The 19,309-nt window shown below is 51.9% G+C and overlaps 1 protein-coding gene across 2 annotated transcripts in view; it reads left to right on the forward strand.

The window, feature by feature from the left end:
- Positions 1 to 1,360: 1,360 nt before the first annotated feature.
- LOC142251431 (protein Wnt-7a-like) overlaps positions 1,361 to 19,309 on the forward strand; it is a 42,880-nt gene continuing 24,931 nt past the window's right edge. Inside the window, exons 1-2 of one of the 2 annotated variants that reach the window (XM_075324231.1) lie at positions 1,361 to 1,489; positions 1,729 to 1,883. In XM_075324231.1, coding sequence (XP_075180346.1) covers positions 1,810 to 1,883 — 74 coding nt within the window. In that variant the 5' untranslated portion in view covers positions 1,361 to 1,489; positions 1,729 to 1,809. The remainder of the gene's footprint in view (positions 1,490 to 1,728; positions 1,884 to 19,309) is intronic. The other variant, XM_075324230.1, reaches the window with a different exon arrangement.

Genomic DNA, 19,309 nt, shown 5'->3' on the forward strand with positions numbered 1-19,309 from the left:
ACTTTATGGCTCTTGGAAGAAGGGGAGGAAAAACCGAAAAAATGGAAAATCACCCGGGGTGAAGGGGTTCATATAAGATCAGTCGGGTTCCGAAACTTTTATGGCTTTTGGAAAGAGGGAAAGGAAAAACGAAAAAATGGAAAATTGCCTGGGGGGTGAAGGTATTAATATGAGATTAGTCGGGCTCCGAAACTTTATGGCTCTTGGAAGAAGGGAAGGGAAAACCAAAAAAATGGAAAATCACCCCAGGTGAAGGGGTTCATACAACATCAGTCGGGTTCCGTAACTTTTATGGCTCTTGGAAGGAGGGAAAGGAAAACCGAAAACGAAAAAATGGAAAATTGCCTGGGGGGTGAAGGTATTAATATGAGATCAGTCGGGCTCCGAAACTTTTATGGCTCTTGGAAGACGGGGAGGAAAAAACGGAAGATTGCCCGGGTGGTGAAGGGGTACATACAAGATCAGTCGGTGTCCGAAACTTTTATGGGTCTTGGAAGAAGGGGAGGAAAAAATGAAAAAAAAAAAAACGGAAAGTCGCCCAAGGGTGAAGGGGTTATATAAGATCAGTCGGTTTCCAAAACTTTTATGGAAATTGCGGGGGGTGAAGGGGTTCATATACGATCAGTCAGGGTCCAAAACTTTTATGGCTCTTGGAAAAAGGGGAGTTCGGACTGTTTAGTACATCCGATAGAAGGAGAAAAGGTGAGACCTTTCATATGTGGGGGCTTCTCATCCATGGAGGGGGCTCACTCACACTTTTGCCTAAGAACACGGCCATGAATTCTTTTCTTTTCTATGAGGAATCGCTACCTGGGTAATATTTCACATGCATCATCACTCACGGCGCCCTCCGGCAGCGTGATGCCTGCAGGTGTATTGGTCGGACGGGACATATTTCCTAACACGTATAGCTTCCATAGATATAAATATGTAGCAGAGGATGTCAGCAAGATTTGTGATAACAGTTCCCCCCGACCCCTCACTCCCTACGTGCTGACAGCCCTCCAGGCTACATTGCCTTCACCTTGCATTTTTATTTTTTTTTGGGGGCTCCCGGGGGCTGGATCTGAAGACAACCTGGCCGCCAGCACCGTGATTATAAGCAATATCACTTGTTGCTCCTTTGACAGTATGTCCCACCCAGCGAGCTATTCGCTTCCCCCCACCCTTCTTCAGTCCTCTTTCTCAAGGAGGGGGCAGGTGCTAGAGGAATGAATAGGAGAGAATATTTTTTGGCAGGAGTAAGGGAATTGTTTAACCCACCTTCTCCTTCACCCCCCACCCCACCCCATCCGAAAACTATCGCACGCCTCCAAACATAAAGGTAAAATTAGTACAGGGGAGGCACTTGTGCGGAGCTCTTCATCTGCGAGGTATGGAGACTGAACCCACCTGTCCACAGGTGACTCTACGTCCTCTTCCCAGGCTAAAGGATAGGATGGGTGACCTATGTGCCCAGGAGAAGGTACCAGCTATTATGTTTAGGGAGGTATGGATTTTTGCTGTCAGCTGTCACAATGATGGATTTCTAGCGGTGGGCATGGAGCTCCTTGGAGATTTCGGAGGCGTTCAAGGAGGCATCAGGGGAGGGAATCAGTGTCAGACACCAGTGGCATTGTGCGGCTCTTAGCATCTGGAAGGAACAGTGACAGCTCTGTAGACTGCTAAGTTCCTCGTGCTCATCCGTAACCCGCGCACATTTGTATTATTTTTCTCCCTATCCTGCAGGTAGAATGTTCTCAGTAATCCACCAAGAAGAAAAAACTCCTACAGATTGACACGAGGGGTAAAGGACGGCCCGAAAACAGTATGAGACTGAAGCTGAGCGTGCTGGACCTGTGTCACATCGTGCTCTACGTTGGGTTGATGCTCTGCGGAGAAGGGTAAGCGCAAAGGCAATAGCTGGGAGACTGTGATTTATAGGAGACTGTGATTTATGGGAGACTGTGATTTATGGGAGACTGTGATTTATGGGAGACTGTGATTGTTGTCAGGACGCAAGTTGGACCCCCCAATCAACCCAAATAATTGGCGTAGTATATAAGCTGGCAGAGATGTACCGTAGTAGTCGGAGAGGTGTGCCAATGTCTGGTATCGCCACAAGTGAGGTTTTTTGTGACAAAATACCACCTGGCGCCACCCCCGGAGCTGCCAAACAAACACACCTGTCTCTACAGCAACCTATTTCCCTGCCAGCAACCTGCGCTCTCATATTTTTCATTCCTCCTTGGCTTTATATGTATGTGTGCAAGTCTAGAGCGGATTGTTCTCAAAGAATGCAACAGTCTGGCAGCTGTAGTCCGCTCCTCCTGGCACAACTGGTCCCCCCACCCGCCCCTGTCCATCACTCCCCCTTGCAGGTTCCTTAGTATGATGCGGGGAAGTCCTCTTCCGGGTGCCCCTGTGTGATCTCTGTGCACCCTGTCTGTGCACCCTGTGTGATCTCTGTGCACCCTGTCTGTGCCCCTGTGTGATCTCTGAGCACCCTGTCTGTGCACCCTGTGTGATCTCTGTGCACCCTGTCTGTGCACCCTGTGTGATCTCTGTGCACCCTGTCTGTGCCCCTGTGTGATCTCTGTGCACCCTGTCTGTGCACCCTGTGTGATCTCTGTGCACCCTGTCTGTGCCCCTGTGTGATCTCTGAGCACCCTGTGCCCCTGTGTGATCTCTGTGCACGCTGTCTGTGCACCCTGTGTGATCTCTGTGCACCCTGTCTGTGCACCCTGTCCCCCTGTGTGATCTCTGTGTACCCTGTGTCCCTGAGTGATCTCTGTGTACCCTGTCTGTGCATCCTGTGCCCCTGTGTGATCTCTGTGTACCCTGTGTCCCTGTGTGATCTCTGTGTACCCTGTCTGTGCATCCTGTGCCCCTGTGTGATCTCTGTGTACCCTGTCTGTGCATCCTGTGCCCCTGTGTGATCTCTGTGTACCCTGTCTGTGCATCCTGTGCCCCTGTGTGATCTCTGTGTACCCTGTCTGTGCATCCTGTGCCCCTGTGTGATCTCTGTGTACCCTGTCTGTGCATCCTGTGCCCCTGTGTGATCTCTGTGTACCCTGTGTCCCTGTGTGATCTCTGTGCACCATGTGTCCCTGTGTGATCTCTGTGCACCCTGTCTGTGCATCCTGTGCCCCTGTGTGATCTCTGTGTACCCTGTGTCCCTGTGTGATCTCTGTGCATCCTGTGCCCCTGTGTGATCTCTGTGCACCCTGTCTGTGCACCCTGTGTGATCTCTGTGCACCCTGTGTGATCTCTGTGCACCCTGTCTGTGCACCTTGTGTGATCTCTGTGCACCCTGTGTGATCTCTGTGCACCCTGTCTGTGCACCCTGTGTGATGTCTGTGCACCCTGTCTGTGCACCCTGTCTGTGCACCTTGTGTGATATCTGTGCACCCTGTGTGATCTCTGTGCACCCTGTCTGTGCACCCTGTGTGATCTCTGTGCACCCTGTCTGTGCACCCTGTGTGATCTCTGTGCACCCTGTGTGATCTCTGTGCACCCTGTCTGTGCACCTTGTGTGATCTCTGTGCACCCTGTCTGTGCACCCTGTGTGATGTCTGTGCACCCTGTCTGTGCACCTTGTGTGATATCTGTGCACCCTGTCTGTGCACCTTGTGTGATATCTGTGCACCCTGTGTGATCTCTGTGCACCCTGTCTGTGCACCCTGTGTGATCTCTGTGCACCCTGTCGGTGCCACTGTGTGATGTCTGTGCACCCTGTCTGTGCACCATGTGTCCCTGTGTGATCTCTGTGCACCCTGTCTGTGCACCCTGTGTGATATCTGTGCACCCTGTCTGTGCACCCTGTGTGATCTCTGTGCACCCTGTCGGTGCCACTGTGTGATGTCTGTGCACCCTGTCTGTGCACCATGTGTCCCTGTGTGATCTCTGTGTACCCTGTCTGTGCACCCTGTGTGATATCTGTGCACCCTGTCTGTGCACCCTGTGTGATATCTGTGCACCCTGTCTGTGCACCCTGTGTGATATCTGTGCACCTTGTCTGTGCACCCTGTGTGATATCTGTGCACCCTGTGTGATATCTGTGCACCCTGTGTGATATCTGTGCACCCTGTGTGATATCTGTGCACCCTGTGTGATATCTGTGCACCCTGTCTGTGCACCCTGTGTGATCTCTGTGCACCTTGTGCCTCTGTGTGATCCCTGTGCACCGTCTGTGCACCCTGTTCCCCTATGTGACCCCTGTGCCCCTATGTGACCCCTGTGCACCCTGTCTGTGCACCCTGTTTCCCTGTGTGACCCCTGTGCACCCTGTCTGTGCACCCTGTTCCCCTGTGTGACCCCTGTGCACCCTGTCTGTGCACCCTGTTCCCCTGTGTGATCTCTGTGCACCCTGTTCCCCTGTATGATCCCTGTGCACCCTGTCTGTGCACCCTGTGCAAATTTTGCATTCTATGTGCAATGTATTCTTCACATACCTGTTCATTCCCATAGTACAGGATCCAAGGAAATGTGTAATCAGCTGCTACCGAAAATCTGGCCTGGAAAGGTGTAGATTTGTCTATTAGGAAATTGCAAAACAGAAACTTTTGTTTTACTGAACATTCCAAAGTTCTAAAAACTTTTAACTGTTTCGTGCGGGACCTCTTAGGGCAGCTATGATAATATTCCTTTAGGGAATTACCATGCATGCAATTCTCTCATATATTGGAATTTGGTCTCAATAAATATGCAATAAACAATTAGATCTGATATGCAGGATTCAGGGAAAGCTGGGTGCCATCCTCTGTAAAGCCATGTTCACACGCTCAGTATTGTAAACTAAAATCAGGAGTGGAGCAATCAGAGGAAACTTATAGTAGAAATATTGTATCATCCATTGTATAGATATAATGTATAATATGTATATAATATATGTATTAAAAATTTAAAAATGTATATATATATATATATATATATATATAGTCATATGAAAAAGTTTGGGCACCCCTATTAATGTTAACCTTTTTTTTTATAACAATTTGGGTTTTTGCAGCAGCTATTTCAGTTTCATATATCTAATAACTGATGGACTGAGTAATATTTCTGGATTGAAATGAGGTTTATTGTACTAACAGAAAATGTGCAATCTGCATTTAAACAAAATTTGACCGATGCAAAAGTATGGGCACCCTTATCAATTTCTTGATTTGAACCCTCCTAACTACTTTTTACTGACTTACTAAAGCACTAAATTGGTTTTGTAACCTCATTGAGCTTTGAACTTCATAGGCAGGTGTATCCAATCATGAGAAAAGGTATTTAAGGTGGCCACTTGCAAGTTGTTCCCCTATTTGAATCTCCTATGAAGAGTGGCATCATGACCTCCTCAAAACAACTCTCCAATGATCTGAAAACAAAGATTATTCAACATAGTTGTTCAGGGGAAGGTACAAAAAGTTGTCTCAGAGATTTAAACTGTCAGTTTCCACTGTGAGGAACATAGTAAGGAAATGGAAGAACACAGGTACAGTTCTTGTTAAGCCCAGAAGTGTCAGGCCAAGAAAAATATCAGAAAGGCAGAGAAGAAGAATGGTGAGAACAGTCAAGGACAATCCACAGACCACCTCCAAAGACCTGCAGCATCATCTTGCTGCAGATGGTGTCAATGTGCATCGGTCAACAATACAGCGCACGTTGCACAAGGAGAAGCTGTATGGGAGAGTGATGCGAAAGAAGCCGTTTCTGAAAACACGCCACAAAGAGAGTCGCCTGAGGTATGCAAAAGCACAAGGAGAAGCTGTATGAGAGAGTGATGCGAAAGAAGCCGTTTCTGCAAGCACGCCACAAACAGAGTCGCCTGAGGTATGCAAAAGCACATTTGGACAAGCCAGTTACATTTTGGAAGAAGGTCCTGTGGACTGATAAAACAAAGATTGAGTTGTTTGGTCATACAAAAAGGCGTTATGCATGGGGGCAAAAAAACACGGCATTCCAAGAAAAGCACTTGCTACCCACAGTAAAATTTGGTGGAGGTTCCATCATGCTTTGGGGCTGTGTGGCCAATGCCGGCACCGGGAATCTTGTTAAAGTTGAGGGTCGCATGGATTCAACTCAGTATCAGCAGATTCTTGACAATAATGTGCAAGAATCAGTGACGAAGTTGAAGTTACGCAGGGGATGGATATTTCAGCAAGACAATGATCCAAAACACCGCTCCAAATCTACTCAGGCATTCATGCAGAGGAACAATTGCAATGTTCTGGAATGGCCATCCCAGTCCCCAGACCTGAATATCATTGAAAATCTGTGGGATGATTTGAAGCGGCTGTCCATGCTCAGCGACCATCAAACTTAACTGAACTGGAATTGTTTTGTAAACAGGAATGGTCAAATATACCTTCATCCAGGATCCAGGAACTCATTAAAAGCTACAGAAAGCGACTAGAGGCTGTGATTTTTGCAAAAGGAGGATCTACAAAATATTAATGTCACTTTTATGTTGAGGTGCCCATACTTTTGCACCGGTCAAATTTTGTTTAAATGCGGACAGCACATTTTCTGTTAGTACAATAAACCTCATTTCAATCCAGAAATATTACTCAGTCCATCAGTTATTAGATATATGAAACTGAAATAGCTGCTGCAAAACCCAAATTGTTATAAAGAAAAAAGGTTAACTATAATAGGGGTGCCCCAACTTTTTCATATGACTGTAAAACCCTAGTCACCCCCCTCAGAGCTTGATGGACACACCAGGGGGCGGAACCAGGCGGTTGGAAGACGCCCACCGAGGAGTTCAGAGAGCCTGAGGCGGGAAAGAAAAAAAACAAGTGTAGAGTTCAATTTGGAGAGGTGTGTGGGCTGGAGCTGGGTGCAGCTCCAGCAGAGGAGGGAAAAACCCAATTTGAGCGGGTGCCGGGGTAGGAGCCCTGGTACCTCTGGCTAGGAGGCAGACGGAGGCCTCTGTCTGCAGGAGCCGGGAAGACGGCTCGGTGGAAAAGTGGTGGACCAGGACAGGGTAGTGGCCCGCCGGTACCGACCTGGGGAACCGACTCGGAAACCGGAGCACAAAAGGGGGTACTCAGACCCTGAAGCTAGGTCCAGAAGCTACTGGGGGCTAGCTAATTAACTGATTGAGGCCAAGACTAGAGGTCCTGTCCCACCCAAAGTCCCGAAAGAAAGCAACAGCCCAACAAGGGGGATAGAAAGCCACTGCCACGGCAGAGATCCCACGGGCCAGCGTCTGCAGGCAAAGGGCTCCTTAGGCGACCACAAGACGGGAGCGAACTCCTGAAGTTGCAAGCACAGGCAGTCCACCATTCAAAACAGGTGCGGGAGAAAGACAGAGACCACCAGCCGGGTGGGGGACCAGACTGCAGCCGGCTGTGGGCACCGACCACCATCACCTTGGTTTACCAGAGACTCGTGTGTTTACTAATAGTGAGTACAACAGTGCCCTCTGGCCGCCCATCTCCCTGCACCACCAAACACCCCCGAGGCCACCATCCCTGCCCCTGGAGGGGTTAACAACTTGCTGCCAAACATCTACCCCGGGTGCCCTGTAACTGCAGCGGTGGTGACCACCTTCACCACATCCCGTGGGTGGCGTCACGAACTTAACACGGCTCCGGCCGTACACCTACGTCCCCAAACCACAACCCCCCTTTTGGGTTGAAGTGACCGTGAGGCCCCTGGGTCCGGAGACCCTCGAGCCACCCACTGAAGGTCCGGATCCGAGCGGCTCGGCTGCCGAGCACACGAGGCGGTACAATAGCATTATGCAGTTTAAATTTCACATATTCTATGTTTGCATATGTCTCGGCGCTTACACATGTTTGTGTTTTGTGTAGTTTTATCAGCTTCACACTTGAAGATGCAGTTCCCCCCCCCCATAATGTATACTATGTATATAATATATGTGTAACATAATATATAAAATAGAAACACGTCACCACTTTTGCATTTTTCACGCATCACTGGTTTTGGCTTCCAAATACTAGCTAGAGCCTAGACTAAAGAGGTCGCCTTAAAAAGGGATTGTGCTTTAACAAAACCTTTCACTTGTCATTGAGATCTGTTTTGGTCAATGAGATCTGAATCCCCCCCAATTGTCAGCTTGTGGGTCGTGAAGGGGTATTCTCAAATTTGGACGTTATCCTCTAACCATAGCTTACCAGTCACTGTGATTCCAGACAATGGCACCCCGACCGGTCCTGCTCTGAAGAGCCCCATGTGAATGGAGCGGTGGTTGATCATGAGCACCTCCACTCCATACAGTCTTAGGCCTCTTTCACACGTCCGTGAAAAACCACGCACGTTTTTCACAGACGTGTCAAAGGTGCATTTTGCCCTCCGTGAGCCGTGTTTATGGCACACGTGTGTTCTCCGTGTGTTATCCGTGATAACACACGGAGAACGGGAACTTTCTGCTCACCTGTCCCTGGCGTCGCTGTCCGTGGTGCTGATCTTCGGTCTCCGGTCCTGCCGACTCCCCGCTGCTGCTGCTTCCGGCCGCAGTGAAGTGAATATGCAATGAGCATAATGAGCGGCGGTCGGAGCAAGTGGCAACGGCAGAGACTGCAGGGCTGGAGAAGGTGAGTAAAGTTTTTTTATTATTTTGTCAGACACGTGTGTTTTCTCCGGCGCGTGTCACACGGAACACCTCCGTGTGGTCCGTTTGTGTTCCGTGTGACACCCGTGATGCCGGAGAAAAGTGGACATGTCTACGTGTGGAGTACATGGACACACGTATGCTCCACACGTACACATGGTCCATGGCAGAACACGCACGTGAGCGCAGACCCATTGACTTTAATGGGTCTACGTGTGCCCGTGTCTCCGGTACGTGAGGAAACGGACCAAACACGTACCGGAGACACGGACGTGTGAAAGAGGCCTTAATGAGACCACCAGAAATAGCCACGCACTGCTCTTGGCTGGTCGTCGGCAGTCCCATGAGAGTGACTGGAGAGGAGGTGACCACTGCCCCAATCTTGGAGGCATTAAACGTTCAGGAGCTTAAATATTGGTCGTCTCATATGGACTAAATGGCCCTTTTGGACCTCTCTAGTCTCCAAGTCCCATTTGCGATTGCAACCCCTGCACCTTCTACAGTTACGCCCTTTTTTCTGAGTCCCTGTTACATCACCACCGGAATCCGCTCCAGCGACTTCTGCTCCGATCGCCAGGTGACGCCGTGTTCCTGCCCTGGATGGTGCTGGTGATGGGAGAGGAGTCGATGCCAGCGGCACCGGTGGGCGCAGGCTCCGATCATCCACTGGGCTGGGTTATCTTGGGATCTGCAGTACCACTGGCTGACTGTGGGTGGCGTGTGTCTTCCAGCTGAAGTTGCCAGCGTTCAGCTACAGCCAATGGGAAGACACCACACCCTTCTTAGCTCCCCTCCTGTCTGCTGACCTCTGCCAGAGATAGTTCTGATTTCCTGGCTCCTGCTCCGCCCTATTCTGTTTTGTGATTCCTGTGTGCTGACTTCTGCTTGTTTCCTGACTACCCTTCTGCCTGCTGTTTTTGTGCCTCGCTGCCCGATCCGGATTTGACCTCTGCCAAGTTTTCTGATTACGTCCTTGCCTGCAGATTCTGTCTCTGTTCTGCTATTCCTGGTTTGACTCTGCCTGACTACTACTCTCATCGGACTGCAGCCTTCCACAGGTAGTGATCTCCGGGGCCCTGTGTAATTCCAAATCCCTGTATAGGGGTTAAAGGGTTTCAGGGTTCTGGGGGTCCTGCTTGGTGAGTGGCTTCCCTGTAGTCTGTCCATTACATCCCACCTGAGTCTGTTGATCCAGGCAGGCGTTACAGGGCCAAGACCCCCACCGATCGCTAATGCAAAGGTGCAAGAGCTCACAGCTGAGGGCTGCTCTTCTTAAAGATTAAAAACGCACCTGTAGGGCCTGGTTGATTATTGAATTTGGGCCTATTTTTTGTCCAGCTCCTATTTTATGGCTGTTTATTATTTTGCACCAAATTCTTCTTTTGATTTGAGCCTATTTTAAGTCTATTTTCTACTTCTTCGTGTGTTTTTGTCAGTTTTCTATTGTGGCTGGAGTTTATTTGTGGCTGAATCCTGATTTGTGACTTTTTAAAAAGTTGCTAAATTTTTGTGCATATGTACACCAGTCCCTGTGCAAAAACAGTATATGGGCCCTTTGCAGCTCAAGAACTCATAAAAATGCTAAATTTCACCTGCTTTGGAGGTAGAAATGGCCACCTTACCTATCACGCTAGGTATGGGGAAGAACCTCACATATGGTGACAGGGAAGAGACGATGAGACCCTGTGTTTAGGGAAGGGGGAGATGGTGACCCCCTGACCAAACCTTCTGCTAGCCCCTGGTTCCCCTGACCACCCTAGATAGGTTCCGCACCTATGCGCCGAGCAGGATACCTGGCCCTGGCTGAACCTGTGCTGGGCCCTAGGTAGGGAACGGAAGGGATGAGCGCTTAGTCAACCCCACTAAGTTCTAATGAAGACACAGGGAAAGTATAAGAACAACTTATCTCCAGGATGACTCTCGAAGAGGTACAAGAAAGAACAACCGTGATACTTCAGAAGGATACAAGCCGACTACTTGTGTAGGAAAATAATGCTATCACCAGCAAACACCAGGAGGAAATGTGAGTATTTAAGGACACCAGGGGAAGTGATGATGATTAATAGCTAAAAGGTGAGGATATCTGCAGGGTCCTAAAAGGAAAGGGATTAATCCCAAGCAGATAAGATACATAGGATACCATTTATACCACAGCAGGGAGAAATAGAATGTCTGGGAGCAGCTTGTGTAGCCAAACTCTGCGACCTTCTACACCCGGACACCACAGGACTGTCTGTCATCCTTTGATTTTGTGCAAAAATGTATGAACTAATGTGCTCCATTTTGAAGGACTTGCCACAAATAATGGCAACTAATACCCCAAGGCAAAAAAAAAGAGAAAATTCACTTAAAGAAACATGGCTGATGAATCGGGGTCATAGACTTTTCCAGTGAGCCCATCTTTATTCTCGGAGGAGAGCAGCGATCAGCCCCTTGGTTTTAGAGATCAGTTGAGGTTTTATCACTTGGTTCTCATCAATAAAAGCTTATGGCGTTTTTTTGCGATGTCAAAACTTTTCGAAAGTCCAGAAAAGTTTTATACAGCTCGTCTCCTTGGGTGTATGTTCACACAGGTCTGATATAAGGTGAAAAAAAATCCAGAGGGGAAATTCATAGTGTATCGTGACTAGACAAAGCTGGAGCCACATCACTGCTACTAGTAATGTAGAATTACATGCTACCTGGTGTCACGGGTGTGTCACGGGTGTGGCATAATGGCAATAGAAGGTCACAGTGTTTGGCTGCAGAACATGCTCCCTCACTTTCTATTGTTCTTGCTTTTAGTATTCAGCTTTCCTACTGAGTTTTCATCTCTTCCCCTTTAGGACCCAGGGAATTTCTCATCCTGTCCAGCTGCTGATTATCAGTATTCCCCTTGTGCGTAAATACTCCCATCTTCCTTTGACTGGTGCTGGTGATATTATTCAGTTCATTCAAGCTCTGGTTGCAAGCAGGTGGCTTGTACTCATCTGTGTCATCGTTGCTGAAACTTTGCTGAACTTCTACCTGAGTCATCTGTGGATAAGTAGTTCATGCATTTTTCCCCAGTCTGTCCTCCTTGCATCTTCTTTAGTGTTTAGTGGGGTTGACAAAGAGCTCATCCCACCCGTTGCCTATTTAGGGTCCAGCACTAAGGAAACTTAGGGTCAGGTATCCGGCTCGGCGCATAGGTGCGGAACCTATCTAGGGAGGTGAGGGACCCCAGTGGCCAGCAGTAGGGATATCTAGGGTCAGGTATCCAGCTCGGCGCATATTTAATTAACCTATCTGGTGAGGGATCCCAGGGGCCAGCAGTAGGGATACCTAGGATCAGGTATTCGGCTCGGCGTATAGGTGCGGAACCTATCTTGGGTGGTGAGGAACCCCAGGAACCAGCACTAGGGATAATTAGTTTCAGGTACCTGGCTCGGCGCATAGGTGCGAAACCTATCTAGGGAGGTGAGGGACCCCAGGGGCCAGCAGTAGGGATACCTAGGGTCAGGTATCCGGCTTGGCGCATAGATAATGAACCTATCTAGGGTGGTGAGGAACCCCAGGGACCATCACTAGGGATGCCTAGGGTCAGGTATCCGGCTCGGTGTATAGGTGCGGAACCTACAGTTAGGTCCAGAAATATTTGGACAGTGACACAATTTTGGCGAGTTGGGGTCTGCATGCCACCACATTGAATTTGAAATGAAACCTCTACAACAGAATTCAAGTGCAGATTGTAACGTTTAATTTGAAGGTTTGAACAAAAATATCTGATAGAAATTGTAGGAATTGTACACTGTCACAAACCACCGGGGGGGTCACTCAGAAATCCCCCGCGCTGGCTACCAGTACGTCACAATCGGGGGGTAACAAGTGGGGGTCACCCCTACTTTATACCTCCCGACCGACAGACAGAGCACGTGACGCGCTCTCTAGCGCCCCTCTTATAGTCAGGCCAATTATGGAATTGCCCGACAATAAGCAAGGAGGCCGCTATACTACTTATGCCGATTATTGAAGGGCCCCCGGCGAGAGAAGGGTATATATTCCCCCGACCTCCGCGGGCGGAATATATAAACTCTCCCCGAATCTCACTGGCCTCCCCACAATAATCCTTGGCACAACTCGCTGCCACCAACCGATTTACGGTAACTATTAGCCGAACACACAGACGTGGGATTCAAGATCGAGATAACAGAACAGCCCAAGATTAATTATATAATTTAATCGCCTAAAGCACACTAGAAACTACAATATATACAATAGGGAATCTACAGAATATACAGTTATGTCAGAGTACAGTTACAAGCAAAGCATGGGTTACAAACAGGTATGCAATTCAATCAGTTACCTTGTGTGTCTGGCCACAGGGGGGCGCTGTAGACCAGGTTTCCAGGAACTCTCTCACAGGTCTGTCCCAACCAGGCCCCCGAGCAGAAGAACGCTGGAAAATGGCCGAAGTAGGGTTATCAACCTGGGCAGATCCAGGTCCCCTCCTACCTTAGTGACCTCACAGGGAAGCACTGCCACTCCCCCTGCATGGATCAGAATTATCCAGCCAAGGGGATTTTGGCTATAACTTTGCCTGGGAGCGTCGTAGGCAGACGCCAATGCTCTCATTGTGACAGTTATGAATTTAGCTACAGAACGAGGGGACTCATGACCTGTCTGCCAGTTCCCCATTGGCTGATATCACGCCTGGGGCATTTCCCAATGTCCTGTTCCCATAAAAAGGGGGTGCCGGCATCGTCCACATGCGGAGACACCATTTTTATGGTTGCCATATTTATCGGAAATATGGCTTGCGAGATATGAACCATTTTTTACTGGAGTCGTTCTGTCTGGCTATTTCCAGAGCCTTGCTAATTAGCTAGCAGCTCCTACTACAGGGTGACGGCAGGGAGCCATCCTGTGTCCATTGTCCCAAAGCCACCTAATTTCCATATCACAGGACATGGCCATGGAGTTTGTTGCTAAACCAGTTGTGTGGGGGAAAGGGGGGTTGACACCAGGAGAGGGCTTCCTGACATACTTGAATATCATGATTTATCGTCATCTCTCCGGATTTACCTCACACCTCCCCCCTTTTGAGGGCGCTAGGGGGCAGCACACTCCGGTGTTCCCCCGTGCGCCCGTCCGCGACCTCTCCTTGTCGGGACAGCCCGTCTGCGTTACCGTGGTCACGGCCCCTTTTGTGGCGAATGGTGAAGTTGTATTGCTGGAGCGCAAGGCTCCATCGCAACAATCGCCCATTCGTCCCAGAGACGGTGTGCAACCAGCTGAGGGGATTGTGGTCCGTCTCCACGATGAAGTGGCGCCCGTATAGATAGGGTTGCAGACGCTGCAGGGCCCACACTATGGCCAGGCACTCCTTCTCCATCGTGGAATAGGCAACTTCCCTTGGTAACAGCTTCCTGCTCAGGTACAAGACCGGGTGCTCTTGGCTCGCAGAGTCCACCTGGCTGAGCACCGCACCGAGGCCGAAGTCACTGGCGTCGGTCTGTACTACAAACGGCCGCGTGAAGTCGGCTGCCTGTAGCACGGGCGGGCTGGACAGGGCGTCCTTTAGGGCCCGGAAGGCTGTCTCGCAGTCCATTGTCCAATCGACTGCAGAGGGCAGCTTCTTCTTGGTGAGGTCCGTCAAGGGCTTTGCCAGGCTACTATAGCATGGAACAAACCTCCTATAGTACCCAGCGGTCCCCAAGAAGGACATCACCTGCTTCTTGGTCCTGGGGGTGGGCCAGGATGCGATGGCCTCCACTTTCTCAGGCTCGGGCTTCAGTGTTCCCCCGCCTACCCGGTGACCGAGGTACTGGACCTCGCTCATGGCCAGCTGACACTTTCCCGGCTTGATGGTCAAACCTGCCCGGTGGATCCGCCTGAGCACCTGTGCTAGATGCTCTAGGTGGTCCTCCCAGGTGGGACTGAAGACGGCAATGTCATCCAGGTACGCGGCCGCGTACCCTTCAAGTCCCTTGAGCAGGGTGTTGACCATCCGCTGGAAAGTGGCAGGGGCATTCCTCATCCCGAATGGCATCACCGTGGACTCGTACAGTCCAAATGGGGTAATAAAGGCAGAGCGTTCCCTGGCCTTGCGAGTCAGGGGGATCTGCCAATATCCCCGGCTCAGGTCCATGATGGTCAGGTACTGAGCCCCGGCCAACTGATCGAGCAGGTCATCGATGCGTGGCATTGGGTACGCATCGGCGACCGTGACAGCATTGAGCCCCCTGTAGTCCACGCAGAACCGAGTGGTTCGGTCCTTCTTAGGGACGAGGACTACAGGCGAGGCCCAAGCGCTGTTGGATGCCTGGATCACCCCCAGCTCCAGCATCTCGTCAATCTCCTGGCGCATGTGTTGCTGCACCTCCAGGGAGACCCGATATGCTGAACGCCGGATCGGGGGATGATCCCCAGTGTCCACGTGATGGACAGCCAAGTCAGTCCTTCCGGGCTGGTTGGTAAACAACCCCCGGAAGGGGTGTAGGGTGGCCCACAGCTGGGACCGTTGGTCCTCCAAGAGCTGGTGGCCAACCTCCACATCCTCAATGGATCCGCCTGCCCTAACCTGGGCTAGCATATCCAAGAGGGTTTCCGCTTCTCCCTCCTCGGGCAGGTTGCACACGGGGAGCGCACATGCCTCCCGCTCATGATGTGCTTTCATCATGTTCACATGGAAGGGCTTCCGCCTTCCACGGGCAGGGTCCAGGGTGACCAGGTACGTCACAGGGTTGAGCTGCTGGTACACGAGGTATGGGCCTTCCCAGGCTGCCTGAAGCTTGTCCTGTGGTACGGGGACCAGTACCCACACCTCTTGACCCACTTGGTAGGTCCTCTCACAAGCGTTCTGGTCGTACCAACGCTTCTGATCGGCCTGGGCTTGAGCCATATTGTCGTGTACCAGTTGCGTCAAGGCCTGCATTTTGTCCCGGAAGCGCATGACATACTCGATAACCGACACTCCAGGGGTGGCCAAATCCCCTTCCCAAGCCTCTTTCACCAGAGCCAGGGGGCCCCGCACACGTCGCCCGTACAGGAGCTCAAACGGTGAGAATCCTGTTGAGGCCTGTGGAACCTCCCGGTAAGCAAATAACAGGTGTGGGAGATACCGCTCCCAGTCACGCCCATGGGAGTCGACCAACATCTTAAGCATCTGCTTTAAGGTGCCATTGAACCGCTCGCACAGGCCATTAGTCTGTGGATGGTACGGGCTGGCCACCAGATGTCGCACCTGGACTTGCTTACAGAGGGTCTCCATCAGCTGGGACATGAATTGGGTCCCCCGGTCGGTGAGCATTTCCTGGGGAAAACCCACTCGGGAGAAAATCTCCAGCAATGCGGTGGCCACCTTGTCAGCCCGAATGGACGACAAGGCCACTGCTTCTGGGTACCGGGTGGCATAGTCCACTACCGTCAGTATGAAGCGTTTCCCGGAGCTGCTGGGGATGGCCAGCGGGCCGACCAGATCCACAGCCACCCTCCTGAAAGGCTCATCGATGATGGGCAGAGATACCAGTGGGGCTTTGGGGCGTGGCCCCGCCTTCCCCACTCTCTGACAGGTTTCACACGAACGGCAGTAGGCAGCCACATCGGCCCCCATTTTTGGCCAGTAGAAATGCTGGTTTAACCTGGCCTTGGTCTTAGCGATCCCTAGGTGTCCGGCCATCGGAATCTCATGTGCGATCCGCAACAACTCCGTCCGGAACGGATAGGGTACCACCAACTGTCGGTCCCTGGGCCACGCCTCCGGTGAACCCTGCTGGACCGTGGCCCGGTACAGCCGTCCTTGGTCCCAGACCACTCGCTCCGGGTCCGAGTCCGAGGGAGGCTGTGCCGCCTGCTCCTTAAGAGCTTTCAGGCTGTCGTCAGCTTCTAACGCTGCCTGAAACCCCTGACTAGATGTGGCCAGAATCGACGAGACTGTCACATCTTCAGTCAGTACCCCGGGACCTGTGTCCTGGCCTCCACCTGACTCGGCTGCCACTTGGTCAGAAGGGGAAGAGCTATCGGACCTCCGGGAGGCCCCTTGGCTTCCAGCACTCCCACTGCGGGTGACAGCGGCCACAGCCGCTGCGACCGTGGGTCGTGCCTGCTCCTCCTCCGTTCCTGACCAAGTCGCCGGTTCAGGCAGACCTACCTGGCTTCCTGACACCCCGGTTGTGGGGGAACCATGCACCGAGATCTTACCTGGGAGCACTTCCGCTCCTGGACCGGCCCCAATCTCACCTGCCTGTTCCCCTCCTGCAGCAACAGAACCCCGGTGTGAAATCTCTGGGGACCCCACATTTGCTGTGGTAGCCCCCACCCCACACACTGGTCCTCCCCCTGCAGCACCCTGCTCTCTGCTTATCCCTGCAGAGGGCAACAGATCCCAGCTCACAGGCTGGTTACTTGTAGAGGCATTGTCACACCTGTCTCTGACCCCCTCCCCTGTCACAGCTGCAGCTGTGTGTGTGTCTATGGTGTCTGTGCAAGCAGAAATATCAGAGTTCACTCCCTCCTCCCTTACATCATTCATAGATAACACATTAACATTGTCCGGAGGCATGTCAGTACTGGCTGAAGGTTCAGCCTTTGGGGCGGGGCCAAACTGGGAGGTTATTTGCCCCAAATCTGTCCCAAGTAGCACGTTTGCAGGGATCCGATCAGTTACCCCCACCTCCCTCACCCCTCGCCCTGCGCCCCAGTCCACATAAATGTTAGCAACAGGCAGCGCCGGGTCAGTGCCTCCAATCCCGGAGACAGCGAGGGTTTTTCCAGGGATCAAGTCTTGGGGGGACACCATCTCAGGCCGCACCAGAGTCACCTCCGAGGCGCTGTCTCGCAGTCCTATGGTCACAGACCGGCCGACGGTGACAGGTTGGAAGCTGTCCAGGGACCTACCACCACCCCCACCCACACAATACACCTTGGGCGGCCCTTGGGACGGGGACGGAGCCGGGGCCTTGGGACGCTGAGGGCACATGGCCTTGAAGTGTCCAGGTAGGTTGCACTGGTGGCACCGTCTTGGTTCCGCCACGGGCCTGGAGAGGGGAGTTGAGGGGGACACCCCCTGCAGTCTAGGGGCAGGTGGGGCAGTCGCAGAATTCATCTTACCCCCTCTCCAGGTGCTGCTGGTGGCCGCTCTCCTGGCCTCAGGGGCCCGGTTGTTGGTGTAGTCATCGGCAAGGGCAGCTGTAGCCGTGGATCCCTTTGGCTTCTGGTCTCGGATGAACTGGCGGAGATCCTCAGGGCAGTTCCACAAGAGTTGCTCCGTGATGAACAAGTCCAGGATCTCCGGTCCGGTGGAAAGCTGCAGGCCTTGGGTCCAGTGGTCGGCAGCTCGGGCAAGTGCCCGCCGGTGGTCAGCCCAGGAGTCCTTTGGTCCCTTCTGCAGCGTCCGGAACTTCTTGCGGTAGGACTCCGGGGTGAGGTTGTACTGTTGGATCAGGGCCCGCTTGATGGTGTCGTAGCCCTGATCCGCCTCAGCAGGCAAGTCCCCAAGGATATCCAGGGCCTTACCCCTTAAACGGGGGGTCAGGTATTTGGCCCACTGGTCCTTGTTCAGATGATGCTGCAAGCAAGTCCGTTCAAAAGCAGTCAAGAAAGAGTCCAAGTCTCCATCCTTCTCCAGCACTGGGAAGTCCTCAACACGGACCTTTGGAAGTTTGGTGTCTTGAAGGTCACGTGTGGCTGATGAGGGCCGGAGCTGAGCTAGCTGCAGCTGGTAGTCACGCTCTGCCTGGCGCTCTTCACGCGCTGCCTGCCGCTCTGCCCTGCGCTCTGCCATGAGTATTTCGTAGGTATCCCGGTCTCCAGCCTGGAGAAGGGCCATAGCCATTTGAAGAAGGCTATCCGAGCCTCCCAGGCTCGGTGGAATGGCACGTGGTGATCTGCGGCCCGCTGCGGAGCCTGGTGCTTCACTGTCCATTGCAGAGCGGAGGGCTGGCATCTGGCTCGTTGAGGAACCTTGGGCGAGCTCCTCCTCATCTTGTCCAGCAGTCCCAGGTTGTGCGATGTCCTCTGCAGAGCTGTTCTCTGGCGTCGGGCTCCTGGAGGGCTCGTGGACAACCTCCTCATCGTCTCTGGCCTGAGCATCGGCCATTCCTTTGGCTTTGCTCCTGGTGCTATCAGCCATTGTTGCAGACTTTGGTCACTGACACAGAACTGACACCTGATGCCTCCACACACCTTACAGTATCTGCACTCTGACACTCTAGTGTTGAGCTAGTCTGAAGACCCCAGCAGCCACAGCTGCTGCAGGCAGTCTTTAGTGTCTGGGAGTATGGGTCTCACACTCACACACACTATTATCTCGATCCCACCGCTTGCCACCAATATGTCACAAACCACCGGGGGGGTCACTCAGAAATCCCCCGCGCTGGCTACCAGTACGTCACAATCGGGGGGTAACAAGTGGGGGTCACCCCTACTTTATACCTCCCGACCGACAGACAGAGCACGTGACGCGCTCTCTAGCGCCCCTCTTATAGTCAGGCCAATTATGGAATTGCCCGACAATAAGCAAGGAGGCCGCTATACTACTTATGCCGATTATTGAAGGGCCCCCGGCGAGAGAAGGGTATATATTCCCCCGACCTCCGCGGGCGGAATATATAAACTCTCCCCGAATCTCACTGGCCTCCCCACAATAATCCTTGGCACAACTCGCTGCCACCAACCGATTTACGGTAACTATTAGCCGAACACACAGACGTGGGATTCAAGATCGAGATAACAGAACAGCCCAAGATTAATTATATAATTTAATCGCCTAAAGCACACTAGAAACTACAATATATACAATAG

This window comes from Anomaloglossus baeobatrachus, chromosome 9 (genome assembly GCF_048569485.1).
Source record: "Anomaloglossus baeobatrachus isolate aAnoBae1 chromosome 9, aAnoBae1.hap1, whole genome shotgun sequence".
Taxonomy (NCBI): Eukaryota; Metazoa; Chordata; class Amphibia; order Anura; family Aromobatidae; genus Anomaloglossus; species Anomaloglossus baeobatrachus.